The sequence below is a fragment of the Pan troglodytes genome, chromosome 5 (assembly GCF_028858775.2).
Source record: "Pan troglodytes isolate AG18354 chromosome 5, NHGRI_mPanTro3-v2.0_pri, whole genome shotgun sequence".
Lineage (NCBI taxonomy): Eukaryota > Metazoa > Chordata > Mammalia > Primates > Hominidae > Pan > Pan troglodytes.
This window is the reverse complement of record NC_072403.2, coordinates 22,239,796-22,256,875: the sequence shown is the minus strand read 5'-3', so window position 1 is coordinate 22,256,875 and position 17,080 is coordinate 22,239,796. Positions and strand designations below refer to the sequence as shown.

Here is a 17,080-nt window from a genome sequence, read left to right as displayed (position 1 = left end):
ACAGAGGTGGGAGAACGCTTGGGGTTAAATTCATTTTCACTTAGCCAAGGAGGAACTATCTTCTTGGGAAGGTGTTTTGGACTCTCCTCTGATTACTTAGTTGAGGTCCTGACACATTATATAATAAATATGTGAAAGGACACACAGCAAACCAGAGCTGTGTAGGTGCAGCTCAGGCTACAAGGGCTGCCCCAGGTCCTCTGGAGTAGCCTGGGCAAATGTGCCTGTGTGCTGTGGGCAAACCCGGCAAAGCAGTCTGCATCTCTGCCTTCCCTTTTTGTTTCTGTGAGATGCTGATTGTTCTGACAAGTTTGGGGTCCAGTGGCTGTGCTACTTACCTCAGCTGGTGAAATCAATTAGGGGGAACCATACCTTCAGGTGCTGCAGCTGGGCAGGACTTGAAACCATCAAAAGCACTGCCAGAGCCCTCAGACGGAGCGGCCAGAGTGGCCCAAGGCAAATGGCGTCGAGTTCACGGGCTCTCCTCCTCCTCCCCCAGCTCCGGCACAGGAAGCCCAGTGGGTCAGCAGCAAAGCTGCATGCTTCATCTCCAGGTCCTGTGGGACAACCGGTCCAAGGGACACTCTGCTGTGGGCTCCCCCAGCCCCACTCCTATCAGAGGCAGAGATGAACCTGCTAAGGCAAACGGTGACGGAGCCTTACAAGTTCTCTTTATGGGCCGGGTGTGGGGGCTTACACCTGTAATCCCAGCACTTTGGGAAGCTGAGGTGGGTGGATCACCTGAGCCCAGGAGTTTGAGACCAGCCTGGGTAACATAGCAAAAACCCATCTCTACTAAAAACATAAAAATTAGCCAGACGTGGTGGCGGGCACCTGTAATCCCGGCTACTCTGAAGGCTGAGGCACGAGAATCACTTGAACCTGGGAAGCAGAGGTTGCAGTGAGCCGAGATTGTGCCACTGCACTCTGCCTGGGTGACAGAGCAAGACTTGGTCTCAGAAAAAAAAAGACATTCTCTTTCTGAAGGCTCTGCTTCAAAATGGTCCTAACAAGTTTTTGATTTTGTAACTACTCAGTTACAAGCAGCTGGAAGACCACGGAGAGCAAGGCGGGGAGCCTGCAGCCAAGCCCCATGTCTTGCTCCACGTTAAATAGCCTCTTGGCCCTCCCGTCTCCAAAGTGCAGCCCTTGTGTTTCTACAGGTGCAAGAGTTATTCTTAATGGGCCAGGCACAGTGGCTCACACCTGTAATCCTAGCACTTTGGGGAGGTTGACGCAGGTGGATGGCTTGAGCCCTGGAGTTTGAGACCAGTCTGGGCAACATGGTGAAACCCTGTCTCTATAAAAAATACAAAAATTAGCTGGGCATGGTAGCAGGTGTCTGTAGTCCCAGCTACTTGGGAGACTGAGGTCAGAGGATCACCTGAGCCCGGGAGGTCGAGGCTGTGGTGAGCTGTGATCCTGCCACTGCACTCCAGCCTGGGCGACAGAGACCCTGTCTCAAATTTAAAAAAAAAAAAAAAAAAAATTCTTAATGGATTTAGTAGGGGAAAGTATTGCAATGGAGACAACGCTGCTGGCTGGATCTCTAAACATAATCTTAAAGGACCAACAGTGGGCCTGTATTATCCCAGAGTGTGACAGCTCTGGTTGGACCCTTCTCATGCCATCGGTCACGGTGGACAATCAGGCCATTCATTCACCCTGGCACAGCAGCACCCTGTGGATCTTCTCTACTCCAGGGTCATTGCTTGCCTTTCCAAAGAAAACTGACTTGTGTACCTGCTCTTCAGCCTTATTAAAAAGTAAAGTAAAACATCCTGATCTGCATACGCTTTCCAGGCCTGGAACTCAATACTTCAAAGTTTAGCGGCCGGTCATCACTTCTTCTGCGTTCACTGTTTAAACAAGCATCCTGGTGGACTGCTGCAGGTCAGCTGCAGAGGCCAATTCTCCAAGACAATGTCATTGTTCCCAACCCGTTAACTGACCCTTATACAATAGTGCCATGTGGTCCTTCTGGGAAAGGATTCACTGGCACACTGAGGTAATGGCTCTAACTCATGTCTCAAACCAATGCCTTTTAGGATGCCACTGATCAAAGCTTTGGTTCTTTTTCAGTGTGACTCCACCTGCTAATTTCTTGGGAGACAACCTTTCCATAAAAAATCCTGTGGAATTTCAAATTAAGACAAGTTGGGACTGAGAAGGGGAAAAAAAAAGATGGAGGAAAACAAAATGAAATGAGAAGCCAGGACAGGGACAGCTTCCTAGAGGCAACAGCAAACTGGTAGCGACAGATGACTTGTCCCTGAAAAGCACATGTAATGAAACTCGGGGAAAACACATTGGCTCAACTTTGTGAGTATCAGCTGGGAAAACAATTCATGTTCATCTGTCCAGTTAATTGCTTTTGTTCTTTTGCAGCAACCAAAAGCTAGAGGTGCGGGATGCCAGTTACTTTGACTCCGGCCTGTCCACCCTTGGCCCCCGCACTGTCCTCCTCTCCTTGCCCCTCCTAAGGTGACTTGTCTGCTAATCGCCAGGAGAGGCTTGCCATCAGCCTGTCTAGGAAGGCAGCAAAACAAATCCCAAACCATTCAACTTGACTCCTGGAAATACAAACTCCAGCAACTCCATTAAGTCTTAAGATAATAGCATTATATTAAAGTGAAACCATCTTCTTTTAAAAAAGAAAGAAAAACAAAGAAAGGGGAGAGAAAGAGAAAAAGAGAAAGATGCAAGTGTTGGTTTGAACAATGAGGTTATGAGTTCTGGGCAGCAGGGCTCTGATGTTGGCCCAATCGGTGCCTTGCGTCTGGGCCCCGAGAAGGCAGGCGGGAGAGCCCCGAAGCCTCCAGGCGGCAGGAGACAGGAGAGAGGACACAGCATTCCACCATTCAGGAGCAGCCAGAAGCTCTGACGAACAGACTGGGGGGGGAGATGGGAAAAGCAGGTTTGGACGCTTCCACTCGAGCCAGACGCCGCTTTGTCCCCAGGGTTAGCTGAACACGGTGTTGTGCTGCTGGGTCACCCGGATGAATGTTGCCCTCCTGCTGAGCTCCTTGAGTTTGGCGGCCCCCACGTAGGTGCACGTGGACCTCAGTCCCCCGAGAATATCCAGGATAGTGTTTTCCACATCTCCTTTGTAAGGCACTTCCACAGTCTTACCCTCAGAGGCTCTGGAAGACGATAGAAGTTTTCTTTTTATCTAGTTTCCCGCCCCACCTTAAGAGCCCAGTTAGAATTACTCCCAGCTCCAGCACTTTCTGTAGCCCCCAAGGCACTCAGAAAACCAGACCCCACCCTCTGACCCCATCCCCACATTTCTACCAAGTGCCAAGATGATCACCAGCATCTCAGATGAACACATTCCTCCCACCCAAAGGGCACGGGCTCATTACTGGCTGCCCTGCATGTTGCGGAGAGGAAAGTCCTGGTGAGCAGCGCTTGAAGGAGTCAGGGACCCATACCACCCTGCTTGGTGCCATTCTCTCCAGCAACGTGCTCCCCTCTGCTGCTAAGAGAAACCACCTTTACCTTTCTATTCTACCTCAACACGCACACCAACTTCCCAACAACCAGGAGCCCAAAATGCCCCCAGAATGGCCCTGGCCGATTCCCCCTGGAAACAGCCTCCTGTCCTCCTACATCAACAACAGGAAAAGTCCAGAGCTTCACCTCCCGCCTGCCTGCTCTAAGATCAGAAACCAAGTGTCTTCAAGGGGGATGACCAGGATGAGGAGGACATAAAATGGATAGCTCAAGTCCTACCAGCTTACGTGGAAATCACCAGCAAGGTGATTTCATTGAAGTGGCTCCGTTTTGATAGCCTGCCTGTCTTTCTGCTTTGCTGGGTACACTGGCCACCCCCAGTTCGACTCCCTGTTCTCTTACAGGTCACTACACCTATCACCCTGCACATGTGTGGGTCCAAGCAAGGTAGAATCAGAGGAGAACCAAGACCTGTCTTAGCACCAGAGGCTTCCAGGCTTTGGATAGCAACGTTCACATTTTCAAAGGAGTATTTAGAAACTCAGGTCTGGCCTATGGCATGAACACTAAGCAACATTTCACTGTCCCCACTGAGCCCATGTCCCTCTCTTCACAAAGCCACCAGGTAACACTGCTTGATTGTTACTTGGGTAACACAGGTCATGTCCCCTCACTGCAAAATGGGGATGTGGTCCAGATACATGTATATATTACCAGAATATGTGTATATTACACATGTGCATATTACCAGATGTGTGTATTACCAGAAGGAAATCTGAAATCTAGGCAAAACTCTAGCTCTCATCTAAGGGCCATGCAAGTTCTAACAAGTACCCAAATTCTGGAACTTTCTGTAGCTGTTCTTTTCAGCTGGAAAAAGAGCATCTTTTTTTGAGATGGAGTTTTGCCTTTGTCACCCAGACTGGAGTGCAATGGTGCAATCTCAGCTCACTGCAACCTCTGCCTCCTGAGTTCAAGCAATTCTCCTGCCTCAGCCTCCTGAGTAGCTGGGATTACAGGTGACTGCCACCACTCCCAGCTAATTTTAGTATTTTTAGTAGAGATGGGGTTTCACCATGTTGGCCAGGCTGGTCTCAAACTCCTGGCCTTAGGTGATCCACCTGCCTTGAAGAGCATCTCTTGACCAGACATTCATTATCTAGAATTTCAAAAGGGGCTTAACTCTTGGTCGCTGAACAGGCAGGACTACCCTTGGGTAAAATCCAGCTACTTAAACCATCAGCCGGTTTAGAGCCCCAAGCTCAGGAAGCCAAAGTCATTGGCCATACCCAGGATGGTTCAGGGCTCAGCACTCCGTGACCCCAGACAGGCGTCTGTACACTTGTGCCTGCAATTACTGACATTTCATTTTCGTAAGATATTTCCATGGCCTTCCTGGGGCTTCTTGGAAATTTCTAGATTCTCACTGTTGCTTCTCTGCTAAGTGGTGGTGTCGCCTTTTACAAGTTCCTTTTTTGCTAATGCTTAAGTCTGCTCATCCGTGAAATGAAGGTACTTTGCCTCCCGGGCACAGCGTGAGAATGAAATAATGATTGGGAAAGAACCAGCAATGTGTACATTAACTGTGCCATAAGTAATTTGTCAAAGTCGGGAAGCATTCTCATGACAAGATCATGGTCACGGGCTGAAAACAGAGAGAGAGAGAGAGAGAGAGAGAGAGAGAGAGAGAGAGAGAGAGAGAGAGAGAGAGAGACTCAAACAGACAGAGGTAAGACAGGTGCAGCCGCAAGGCTCAGGCTGAAGCCTTTGGATTAAGGTTCTAATTTCCTCAGCAATTTCTTTCCCTGTTAAAGATTTGAATCCACTTTCAGAACTGAGTCTTGCTACCACTGAATCTTTTTTTTTCTATTATACCTAAACCCTGCTGAAATTACAGGAGACGGTTTTTCTTTCAACTCTTTGGTTTCTGTTTGTGCCATAGCCTGCTCTGGTCTTCTTGATTCTATAATTTTTTTAAGAACCCAAAACAGATGCAGCCACGAGGGTGAAAAAGGTACTCCAGGCAAAGCACCTAGCTGCTGCTCACCCATGAAAGCTCTGGCACAGAGGACACGTGTGCAGGCCCTTGGATGATGACAACAGTTGCTGGTAAAGCACGAAGCTTCTTGAACACAGGCCCAGCTTAGTGCCTCCTCCTTACCCAACCATGCAACCTCCTCCTCTATCAGGGACCGCTTGGGGGAAAGAGGGCCTCGGGGGCTACCTGGAAGGAGTGAATCCCTCATTTCTGATTGGTGCAGTCCCCATCGATCTTTCCCATCCTGCTTTTCCCATACTATAATATCTTTATTGGGGTTCACCACCAAGAGAAAGAGACTTGAGGAGAATGAGAACTGAAGTAAGTCCGCTAGAACCCCACGGATGAATAGAACTCTGGTAGAATACACCCCACTCCCCCCAATCCCCCCACCTACAAATCTCAGTGGAGTTCTGAGATTTTGCTGCTAGCTTGGTATGAACCTTATATAATACATCTGAATCCCAGGTCCTCAAAATGACCCTATGGGTGTGGAATGTGTGGTAGGAAATAAAGGGTGTCAGTCAGGGAGGGCTTAGGTTTCCACTCCAGCACGGGATAGAGTCTGAAAATTGGAGGGAGAAGCCTGAAGTTTCCTGGAAAAAGGCAACCAGCCGATTCACAGGCAACTTCCCTCTGCAGATGGAGAAGCTTTGCTCCTGTCCCCATTTTGTATAGCTTGTCATCGGCACTAACCCTGATGAGAGTAACAGTAGGCTCTATGGAGCAGGGTGAGGCAGTGAGTATACTGTCATCAGGTTCTTTTTTTTTTTTTTTTGGCAGGGTATCACTCTGTTGCCCAGGCTGGAGCACAGTGGCACGATCATAGCTCACTGCAGCCTCCAACTCCTGGGCTTAAGCCATCTTCCTGCCTCAGCCTCCTGAGCTGCTGGGAGTACAGTCATGTGACACCACACCCAGCTAATTTTTAATTTTTTTGTAGAGACAGGGTCTTGCTATGTTGCCTAGGCTCATCTGGAACTCCCGGTCTCAAGCAGTCCTCCAACCTTGGCTGCTGGAAGCACTGGGATTACCAGCATGAGCCACTGTGCCTGGCCCCATCATCAGGTTCTTAAAACACACATGCAGACAGTTAAAATGGAAGTGAATCAGGAAAAGACCCAGGTGTCTTTGGAGACCATGGATTAAAAACATGCATCAGGAGCCAGGTGCAGTGGCTCATGCCTATAATCCCAGCACTTTGGGAGGTCGAGGTGGGTGGATCACTGGAAGTCAGGAGTTCGAGACCAGCCTGGCCAACATGATGAAACCCCATCTTTACTAAAAATACAAAAAATAGCTGGGCATGATGGGGGGTACCTGTAATCCCAGCTGCTCGGGAGGCTGAGGCAGGAGAATCACTTGAACCCGGGAGGCAGAGGTTACAGTGAGCTGACATCACTGCACTCCAGCCTGGGCAACAGAGCACGACTCCACCACAAAAAAATAAAAATAAAAAATAAAAAATAAACACACATCAGCAGAAGTAAGCCCCACTTCTACAGTGGATGACACAACTGAATGGCTGAAAATGCTGCTGTGTCGGCTCTCGGAGCCTGGAGGAAGGTGAGAAGCGGTATGAGCTGTATGCAGCATTCTTCAGGAAAGGCCTGGCCACCGTGCAGTGGTCTAGACCACACCTATGGCTTTCTGTGCAAGAGGAGAGCCATTCTTCAACTCAATCCTTTCAGCCTGAACTCTTCTCAAGCCAGAGATCTAAGCTTACAGGGATAGCTCAGCACAGGCTCTACTGGAAGGACAAGACAATAATTCCACCTACCCCCAGAGGTCTGAAGTATTCCCTTCAGGACTGGCACCCACTCACATATAACCCTGGTCACACTTCCAACCCATCACCAAACACTGCTGCTCTGTACTTGCTTTTGGGAACCCCAAACACTGCAAATGCTAACTGGATACAAATTAGGGGTCTTTAAAAAGAACCCCTTCCCACGGTACTTTAATATACACAGAGCTGCTATTCAGACCTGCTTCCATCCCATCTCCGTAAGAAAAGCAAGGCCAGGCCTCGAGGGTGCGCCCCGGGGCTGCCTCCTCACCTGTACTCAGCAACTCCTCCTGCATGCTTGTTCATGGCTGTGTCAGAGCTCATCCCGTAGAAGAGCTTGAGCTTCCGTCCGTTCCTCTCAATCACTTCTCCAGCACACTCCGTATGACCCGAAAACATTCCTCCCAGCATGACAAAATCTGCTCCAGCTCCTAAATGCCAACGGTGGGGATGAAAGCGAGTAGCAGAGAAAACAGCTCAGGGGAAAAGGCTCTCAAAAAATCCCAGTGCTTGCCCAGTTCACCTCCCTCCCCGCCCAGCTATAGTCAAGAGAAAGGCTGGACCTCTCTCGCCTGTCTCCTCCTGGAAAAAGGGAGAAGGCTTCCATGCAGGGAGAAAGGGCCATGGGACACTGCGAGAAACAAATGCAGCCTACTGAAGGCTAGTGTCCCATATACTGGACTATGCTGAATGGCTTTTAATGGCTAACTACGACCACCTTCCTCAGATCTAACTCTCTTAGAATCACAGAAACATTAAGATTGGGGAGTATTCTGCCAGGCACAGTGGCTCAGCCCTGTAATCCTAGCACTTTGGGAGGCCGAGGCAAGTGAATCACTTGAGATCAGGAGTTCAAGACCAGCCTGGCCAACATGATAAAACCCCATTTCTACTAAAAATACAAAAATTAGCCGGAAATCGCTTGAACCCGGGAGGTGGAGGTTGCAGTGAGCCGAGATCATGCCACTGCACTCCAACCTGGGCAACAGAGGGAGACTCCGTCTCACAAAAAAAAAAAAAAAAAAAAAAAAAAAAAAAAAAAAATTGGGCAGTATCTCAGAAAGCAAGTTACCTAATCTTGTACTTAATGCTATGACTCCTCTATGATACCCCCTCAGGTGTCTGGTCTGTACTTGAAGCTCTCCACACTCTGACACTCCCTGTGCTTATACATCAGGAAAAAGCCTCAGAACAGACTGAAGCTCCTACACTAGAGACAGCTTCAAGAAAAGAAGTCCCTGTGTTATGGAAGTCGTGTGAAACTCCACCCGCACCATGCACATTAGATTTCCAGAGTACATATTCTGCCAGACTAATCACCCAATGACAGCACATTTCCAGGACAGGCACAGGAGACAAAGGTACTGAAGCTGCCTGTCTTTGTGGGCTATGCTGGAACAGGCCCAGGGCTGGCTCTATGTTGATCCAAAGTGCACAGCACATGATAGACGCTGAATGATTAGCTGTCAAAAAAGTAAAAACGTGGGAAAAAAAGTTATCATTCCCCATTTTGTTCATGGATCACTGTACAGTGGGATTCTTCATTGCCTATATAACTAAGGAACTGCTACTGTGTCCGGAATTGGTGGGTTCTTGGTCTCACTGACTTCATGAATGAAGCCATAGACCCTCACTGTGAATGTAACAGCTCTATAAGGTGGCGCGGCTGAAGCTTTTTCCTTCTGGTGGGGTTGGGGTCTGCACTAGCTCAGAAATGAAACTATAGACCTTGCCGGTAAATATCACAGCTCATAAAAGCAGTGTAGACCTAAAGACCGAGCAGCAACAGGATTTATTGCAAAGAGCGAAACAACAAATCACCCTCCCTATGGAAAGGAGCCAAAACGGTTTGCCACTGCTGGCTCCGGCAGCCTGCTTTTATTCTCTTATCTGGCCCCACCCATATCCTGCTGATTGGTAGAGCGAGTGGTCTGTTTTGTCAGGGCGCTGATTGGTGTGTTTACAATTCCTGAGCTAGACACAAAGGTTCTCCACGTCCCCACCAGATTAGCTAGATACAGAGTGTGGATTGGTGCATTCACAAACCCTGAGCTAGAAACAGGATGCTGGTTGGTGTGTTTACAAACCTTGAGCTAGATACAGAGTGCCCATTGGTGTATTTACAATCCCTGAGTTACACATAAAGGTTCTCCACCTCCCCACCAGACTGAGGAGCCCAGCTGGCTTCATCCAGTGGATCCGCACTGGGGCTGCAGGTGGAGCTGCCCGCCAGTCCCACGCCCCGCCCCTGCACTCCTCAGCCCTTAGGTGGTTGACGGGACTGGGGGCCCTGGAGCAGGGGGCGGCGCTCATTAGGGAGGCTCCGGCCGCACAGGAGCCCGTGGAGGGGGCGGGGAAGCTCAGCCATGGCGGGCTGCAGGTCCCGAGCCCTGCCTCTCGGGGAGGCAGCTAAGGCCCGGCCAGAAATCCAGCGCAGCGCCAGTGGGTTGGCACTGCTGGGGGACCCAGCACACCCTCCGCAGCTGCTGGCCCGGGTGCTAAGCCCCTCATTGCCTGAGGCCGGCGAGGCCGGCAGGGCCAGCCGGCCGCTCCGAGTGCAAGGCCTGCCAAGCCCACGCCCACCCGGAACTCCAGCTGGCCCGCAAGCGCCTCGCGCATCCTCGGTTGCCACTCGCGCCTCTCCCTCCACACCTCCCTTCAAGCTGAGGGAGCCGGCTCCGGCCTTGGCCAGCTCAGAAAGGGGCTCCCAGAGTGCAGAGACGGGCTGAAGTCCTCCTCAAGTGCTGCCAAAGTGGGAGCCCAGGCAGAGGAGGTGCTGAGAGCAAGCGAGGGCTGTGAGGGCTGTCACCTCTCACTACAGCCTCCCCTGAGTAAGCCCTACTGAGGGTTTACCTTTAGAACAGAACAAGACAGTAGCAGGGCGCAGATGTATTAAGTAATAGGATGAAGGAGGAGGGGAGCCTGGCAAATCCTAATTAGGAGGAGGAAACATAGGAACCCCTGAAAGTGGCCCTGATGCCTTCAATTTGGTCATTTAAACATTGGCAGAGCACTCTGGGGTTTGCATTGGCGTTACAGTCCCTTCTCTTCAGCATGACAGAAAGGCGAGCTTTTCTAGCACTCAGGGAAGCAAAGCACAACGCAACCTTCCTAAGTGGCAGCAACCTCTTAAGACCCTCCCCTTTCAGGGTTCCTAACACGAATGCTGACTCCCTGGTCCTCCTGCCATGATTTTAAGGAGGCAGAGGATAACTGGTGTCCAGCCAGGATTCTTGACGACAATTCAGGAGCACAGCACCTCTGCGGCAGCTGCAAAGGAGCAGATGTCAACAGCAGGAACGCAGAGCACAGACCCACTAAAGAATGCTTTGAGGGGGTTCCCAACCATTTTCATTTCGGGACACTCTTGCATCCTTTCCTGACAAGGTCCCTCTCGCTCCACTGAGTCTCGGCACAGGTACGGCCGCACTGACTGAGAGACAGTGGAGGAGGGAATGGCACCCAAAGGAGACTGAGCTGAGTGTGGTCCAAAGGCCAGGAACTGTGATCTACAAGGCACTTCTCAACGACCAGTCACTTTAAAGTGTGTTTGGCTCTCCCTCTGTACAGAGAGCATGTGTGAGGCAACACAAAAGAGTCCAAGATGGACCACCACCTGTATTAAGTAGATTCAGCTCAAAAACCAATCATAAAAATGCCCTTGGCCAATGATCCTTACAATAAAGGGTAAGTGACAGCACTAGTTAGCAGAGGCTCTGTATTCTCCCTGTTCTACCCGATTGTAGGGCTGTGACCTTGTCATTCCCTCCTACAGCCTCAGTCCCCTCAACTATAAAATAGGAAGCTGGAATCAGTGGAGGGTCTGTAGATTCCCTTCCACAGATAGGATCTATGATTAGGAGGAGGTTAAATACCATTTTTCATGACATTCTTTGGGTTGCTATGAAACCTTGTTGCTAAGAACACTGCCCTGTGTTTTCCTTTGTCACTATCAGGGTTGTTGTCTGACCATTTATTTTTTAATTTTTATTTTTTATATTTTTTTGAGACAGGGTCACTCTGTCGCCCAGGCTGGAGTGCAGTGGCGTGATCTTGGCTCACTGCAACTTCTGGCTCCCGGGTTCAAGCGATTCTCCCACCTTGGCCTCCTGAGTAGCTGGGATTACAGGCGTGCACCACCACACCCCGGTATTTTTTTTTGTATTTTTAGTAGAGATGGGGTATTGTCCAGGCTGGTCTCAAACTGCTGGTTTCAAGTGATCTGCCCACCTCAGCCTCCCAAAGTGCTGGGATTACAGGTGTGAGCCACCACACCCAGCCTGAAAATTAAAAACAAAAACCAAAAAACAAAAAAACAGAATTCCTATGACATAAAGTTTCCTGCCACCATTTTTTTTTTCTGGCATCAGCAAAGGGCGGAGGCATGGGAGCTTCGTTTCTGCCTCCCGCCGGCACCCACAACCCCCATTTCACATTCTGGAGCCCACAGCCACGCGGCCAGCTCTGACTTCCAAATGCCATTTGCAGTTCTATGGCCAACACATGGCTCGGCAGCCGTACTTTACTGCTTGTGGTGTTGAGAGGCTGGAGCGTCTAGTGCTTTCCAGAGAAAAGCTCAGGACCTGCTGCCCTCCCACCACCGCTCCCCATCCCCAATCCCACGGGCTCACAGCAGGCACTGCTGCCCCCTAGCGGGAGGCAGGCTCCAGCCTCCAGTGAGAAACCACTGCAGGATTCCTCCTGTCCCTTCCACGGGACTTCTCTAAGCTGGGTCCAAAAAACCCCCTCTGTAGTTGTTACACATCACACCTGGCACCATCCCCTTGGACAGGTCCCCTGAGCTTTCTCTTCCCTGGGATGAAAAGGCCGTGACTTCACCCACTCCTGGCTTGCAGGACGTCACCCCTAGATATCTCCTGGGGCATCTGTGGCCTGCTCTGCCACGGTCCAGGATTTGGGCCAATTGGGGCTGAAACCCAGGGAGAGGAACCTCCAGGAGACCCAGAACTTCCCCACCAGGTCCCCCTCCTCATTCAGGTTGCCAGCTGGAGAGGTGCAGGGAGCTCCCTCCTTCCTTCCTTCCCTCCCTCTGCACCAGGGCCCGGCCTTACCAAAGGCTTTGGCGACATCCCCTGGACATGTACAGCCTCCATCCTTCACAGAGGAAAAAGCAAGGACAGGACATCATCAGTGGGAGCTCAGCCAGGCTGTCCCCTCCCCCCAGATGACCTAGTGACTGGGGGTTCAGACCCACCACAGCCCCCAGCAAGCCCACGGGCCCAAGTTCCCCTACCACGGCTGTTGTTGTCTGATCGAGTGTACTCCCCTCAATATTGCACCTTTCACTCCCCAGGCCCATCCAGGCTTCCTCTGTGGGTCAGAAGCTGGCACCACCCACTGCCCACCTACCTGCCTGGGCTCAGACACTTCTGTTGCAGAGCAGGAGGCAGCAGGGGCTGTGAGCGGCAGAGGGGCTCAGCCCTCATCCCATGCTAGCCCCCTACATAACACACCCAGCCATTCCACTGTCCACGCTCATTCTCACTCAGGAGTCACCTTTCCCTCTCTGCCTGGTGTGAGGTGAGATTTATTTAGTACAAGGGTTGAATTCTTGTAAGAGCCAAGAAAAGGACATTGAGTTAATCCTTTTATCTTTCCAGGTACCTCCATGTCTCCTATTCCTCATGTATGGTACAAAGTTACCTTAAAATCAAACATCTGTTTTTCCACCCACACTGCCCATGCAGACCACACTTGGGCTGGTTTAATGTGTAGCAGGGCCAGTCTGTTATCTTGGGCTGCCCAGCAAGGTTCAGCTGTTGGGGGTAATGTTTAAACTCCAGCTACACAGTACAAGTCTTCTAGGATGCAGAGCTAGCTGAATTTTCTTTTCTTTTCTGTTTTTTTTTTTTTTTTTTTTTTGAGACAGAGTCTCACTCTTGTCACCCAGGCTGGAGTGTAATGGCGTGATCTCGGCTCACTGCAACCTCTGCCTCCTGGGTTCAAGCAATTCTCCTGCCTCAGCCTCCTGAGTAGCTGGATTACAAGTGCCCACCACCAAGCCCGGCTAATTTTTGTACTTTTAGTAGAGACGGGGTTTCGCCACGTTGGCGGGGCTGGTCTTGAACTCCTGACCTCAGGTGATCCGCCCACCTCGGCCTCCCAAAGTGCTGGGATTACAGGCGTGCACCACCGCGCCCAGCCACTAGCTGCATTTTCTTACAAACACAAGACACCAAATGCCCAGGCTGCTACCTGCTATTCCTAATGTAGCCTGGGTGCAATTCAAGGGGCGAAAGGACAGCAACAGTACACTGGAGCAGCAGCCAGACACACGGGGACAGTCACGAAAGCCATGGTGCAAGGGGAGACAGCAACAGTGTCAGGGCTCACGTGACGGTGACACAGCCCAAAGCTAAGTGTGGGTCTAGGAGAAACAGCAGGGCCTCAGAGGGAAGCACCTGTCTGCAGAAGGTGGGACCCACTTTGAGAAGGAATAGAGAAAAGACAGGGTACCCAGGCTACCCTGTGTTACAACCTGCAGGAAAGTGCACACACCTCTGGAGTTGGAGAGCAGGGAAATGGGATGACCCACCTTGTGAAGAACATCTCAAACTGAGAACATAGGGTCTCTGTGACTCAGTTCCCTTTCTCTATCTACCAGTGAGGCCTGTCACTCCAGGAGCTAGAACTCCAATACTATTTCACTACTTCTTTGCAGCTCTGATCAAAAGGTTAAGTGTGAAGGCTGGACCTTTTCTTTACAAACATTTACTGACCACAGTTATTTCCTCAATCAAATGTGTTATTCATACATGGCTTCTCTGACCCCCCAGAGGGCCACAGAGCACTGAGGAATATTATTTCAGAGGTGGTCTTGCCGTATGTTGTCTGGCCCAAACCCACTGTGTGAAGACAGGGACAGGGCTTGTGGCTCTATACCCCTTGTTAATGCTTCAAAATCCTGGCATATTTATTTATTTTACCTTTCAAAGGTACAACCTCAAAATGCCCTTCGCTTGCCCTGCCAATTAATTTTAAAGTGCTTTATCTCTTTATCAAAACCAGCTCTACACAGTGTTTCACACTTCTGGCCTCAAACACATTAAATAAACTCATGCTCCCATTAAAATAAGTCCTACACATGTATGACTTTTTAAAAAATCACTCTTTTGTTCACTCATTTGTGTCTCCTGTGGTGTCCTGAAAATTTCATATTACTGTGGTCAGTGATGAGGCCTGAATCAGGAGCCCTGTGCCACTGGGACCCCAAGAAAATCAGCCTTTCTCTTCCCAGGATGGTCCAAGAGATCCACAGTTAATACAACTGTATGGTGTATTGCAAAGAGGAAATCATATTTACGGCGTCATCCGCTCACAGGGTGCTTTTGTATGTGCACTTGTGAAATGGTCAGCGTAGACCAAACAACCGTATATGGTTAATGGTTGTACATTTAACCAAGAGCAATCCAACTTCACATGATGCCTTAGGACAGACACGGCAGTCTACTTCCTGCTACTGTTTATATTTCCAAAAGTGTTCAAAGTGTCCTTTCTTGTTCTCGGGAAGCAGTGTAGCTCCAGCAATCTAAGACATACATGCATCTTCACACATAAACATTCATAGCTGCTGAAAGGTTGTTAAAAACAACAACATTTGGGCTTGTATTTTGTTCTGTGCAAGTATTCAAAGCAGTAATGTACAAGGAGTCCTTTTTTTGTTTTTCCAAAAGAGTTAACATTATATTTAAGTACAAACGGCATCACAGGACATGAAGGATAACTTGTGAACTGTCAGCCTGCCTCTTTTGCTTAAAAATACTTGCTCAGGCTACAGGCACGGTGGCTCACACCTGTAATCCCAGCACTTTGGGAGGCTGAGGCGGGCAGATCGCCTAGGGTCGGGAGTTCAAGACCAGCCTGGCGAACATGGTGAAACCCCGTCTCTACTAAAACTACAGAAATTAGCTGGGTGTGTGCCTGTAATCCCAGCTACTCGGGAGGCTGAGGCAGGACTATCACTTAAACCTGGGAGACAGAGGTTGCAGTGAGCCGAGATCATGCCACTGCACTCCAGCATGGGTGACAAAGCAAGACTCTGTCTCAAAAAAAAAAAAGAAAAGAAAAAGAAAAAAAAAATACTTGCTCACATTATGTTGAATACTGACAATGAAAAAACAAAAAAGAAAAAAGAAAAATACTTGCTTATTCCTAAAACAAAGGAAGGATGGTGATGGCAAACATGGAGTAGGCAGAGAAAGGAGTTCAAATCAGTCACCTACTAAGAACCAGCAACTATTTTGAACTTAAAAGTCATTTTTCCATTCAAACTCATGAACCTGAAGGAGATATTGTGTAGACAGCGGGAGCGGTGGGAAGAGGCTCAGAAAGGTTAAGCAACTCTCCTAAGGTCACACAGCTATAAAAATGGAAAAACAAGTTTAGAACCAGTGGTTATCTTAAGATGATAGCATTACTGCTAATACTTATTTTCCTTTTTATGTTTATTTGCATTTCTAACTTTTCCTAGGTTAAACACATTTTGTTGGGAAAATTTTCCAGACTCAAAAAAAAAGATTATTTGTATGAATTTGTTTAGGTATTTCTAAATAATGGTATGACAACAAAAAATTAACTGGTCCCACCTTAATCTTCACCTATGCAGGAAGTATCCTGAATTTTTCCTCTCTCTGCCTCTCTGAAGCCCATGTGGGCCACAACAGAAACACGACTGAAGCCCAGCCTCTTGGGTATCAGTACATGCTGAACAGATACCATGTTGTGGCTTCCTTTGAACTTTAATGGCACCGATGTGCTAATTCAGCAAATAAAGGGTAAAATGGGACAGCTGGAAGGAAATTGGACCAAGTGGCAGGATCCAAAACACCTGGTGGGTTTCCAGCAGGTTCAGGGCTACTGGCAAGTGACAGAAACGTGCCCGTGCCCTGTTAGACAAAGGAGTGTGGGGGCAATGGCTGCTCTGAACCTCAAGACACTCAGCTGCTTACAAGGACTGAGCTGAGGGCAAAGGTCCAAATTCTACTAAGTCCATTCATTTGCTTTTCCAGCCAAATGGAACTCCTAACCCCATCTAGGAGACCTCTCAGCATTGATGTAAAAGGAAACTCGGAGGCCGGGCACGGTGGCTTACGCCTGTAATCCCAGCACTTTGGGAGGCTGAGGCGGGTGGATCATGAGGTCGGGAGTTCGAGACCAGCCTGGCCAGCATGGTGAAATCCTGCCTCTACTAAAAATACAAAAAAAAATTGGCTGAGCATGGTGGCGCGTGCCTGTAATCCCAGCTACCCGGGAGGCTGAGGCAGGAGAATCGCTTGAACCCGGGAGGCATTCTAGCAGTGAGCCGAGATCATGCCACTGCACTCCAGCCTGGGCGATACAGCAAGACTCCATCTCAAAAAAATAAAAAATAAATAAAATAAAAAAGTAAAAACTAAAAAGGAAAAAAAAAAGAACCTCAGAGAACACAAGCAAGATCAGAAGTGCTACCTTCCTATTGCACCAGTGCCCCAGGCTTGGGATGTCATTGTCCCTAACTGTTAAATTCAGAGAAGTTGCTGCCTTGGGCACCAGCAGATGAGACCTGGTTCAGGAACACTCACCCCGCCAGCGTATGCTGAGCCTCTACTCTATAAGCCAGTGGGTCTCACACTTGAGAGGACATCAGAACTGCCTGGAGGGCTCGTGTTAAAACAGGTTCCTGGGCCTCACCTGCAGAGTTCTGATTCTGTAGGTCACGTCGATGGTGGGGCCCAAGAATTTGTAACAAGTTCTCAGTTGATACTGCTGCTGCTGGTCTGGGCACCACACTTAAGAGA

General features: G+C 49.4%; 1 protein-coding gene across 1 annotated transcript in view; it reads right to left on the bottom strand.

The window, feature by feature from the left end:
* Window positions 1-2,600: 2,600 nt before the first annotated feature.
* The window catches only part of GMPR (guanosine monophosphate reductase), a 56,356-nt gene continuing 41,876 nt past the window's right edge, over window positions 2,601-17,080 (bottom strand). The window contains exons 7-9 of the mRNA XM_518253.9: window positions 12,356-12,398; window positions 7,555-7,714; window positions 2,601-3,143 (exon numbers count right to left, since the gene is read on the bottom strand). Of these exons, the coding sequence (XP_518253.2) occupies window positions 2,963-3,143; window positions 7,555-7,714; window positions 12,356-12,398 (384 nt within the window). The 3' untranslated portion in view covers window positions 2,601-2,962. The remainder of the gene's footprint in view (window positions 3,144-7,554; window positions 7,715-12,355; window positions 12,399-17,080) is intronic.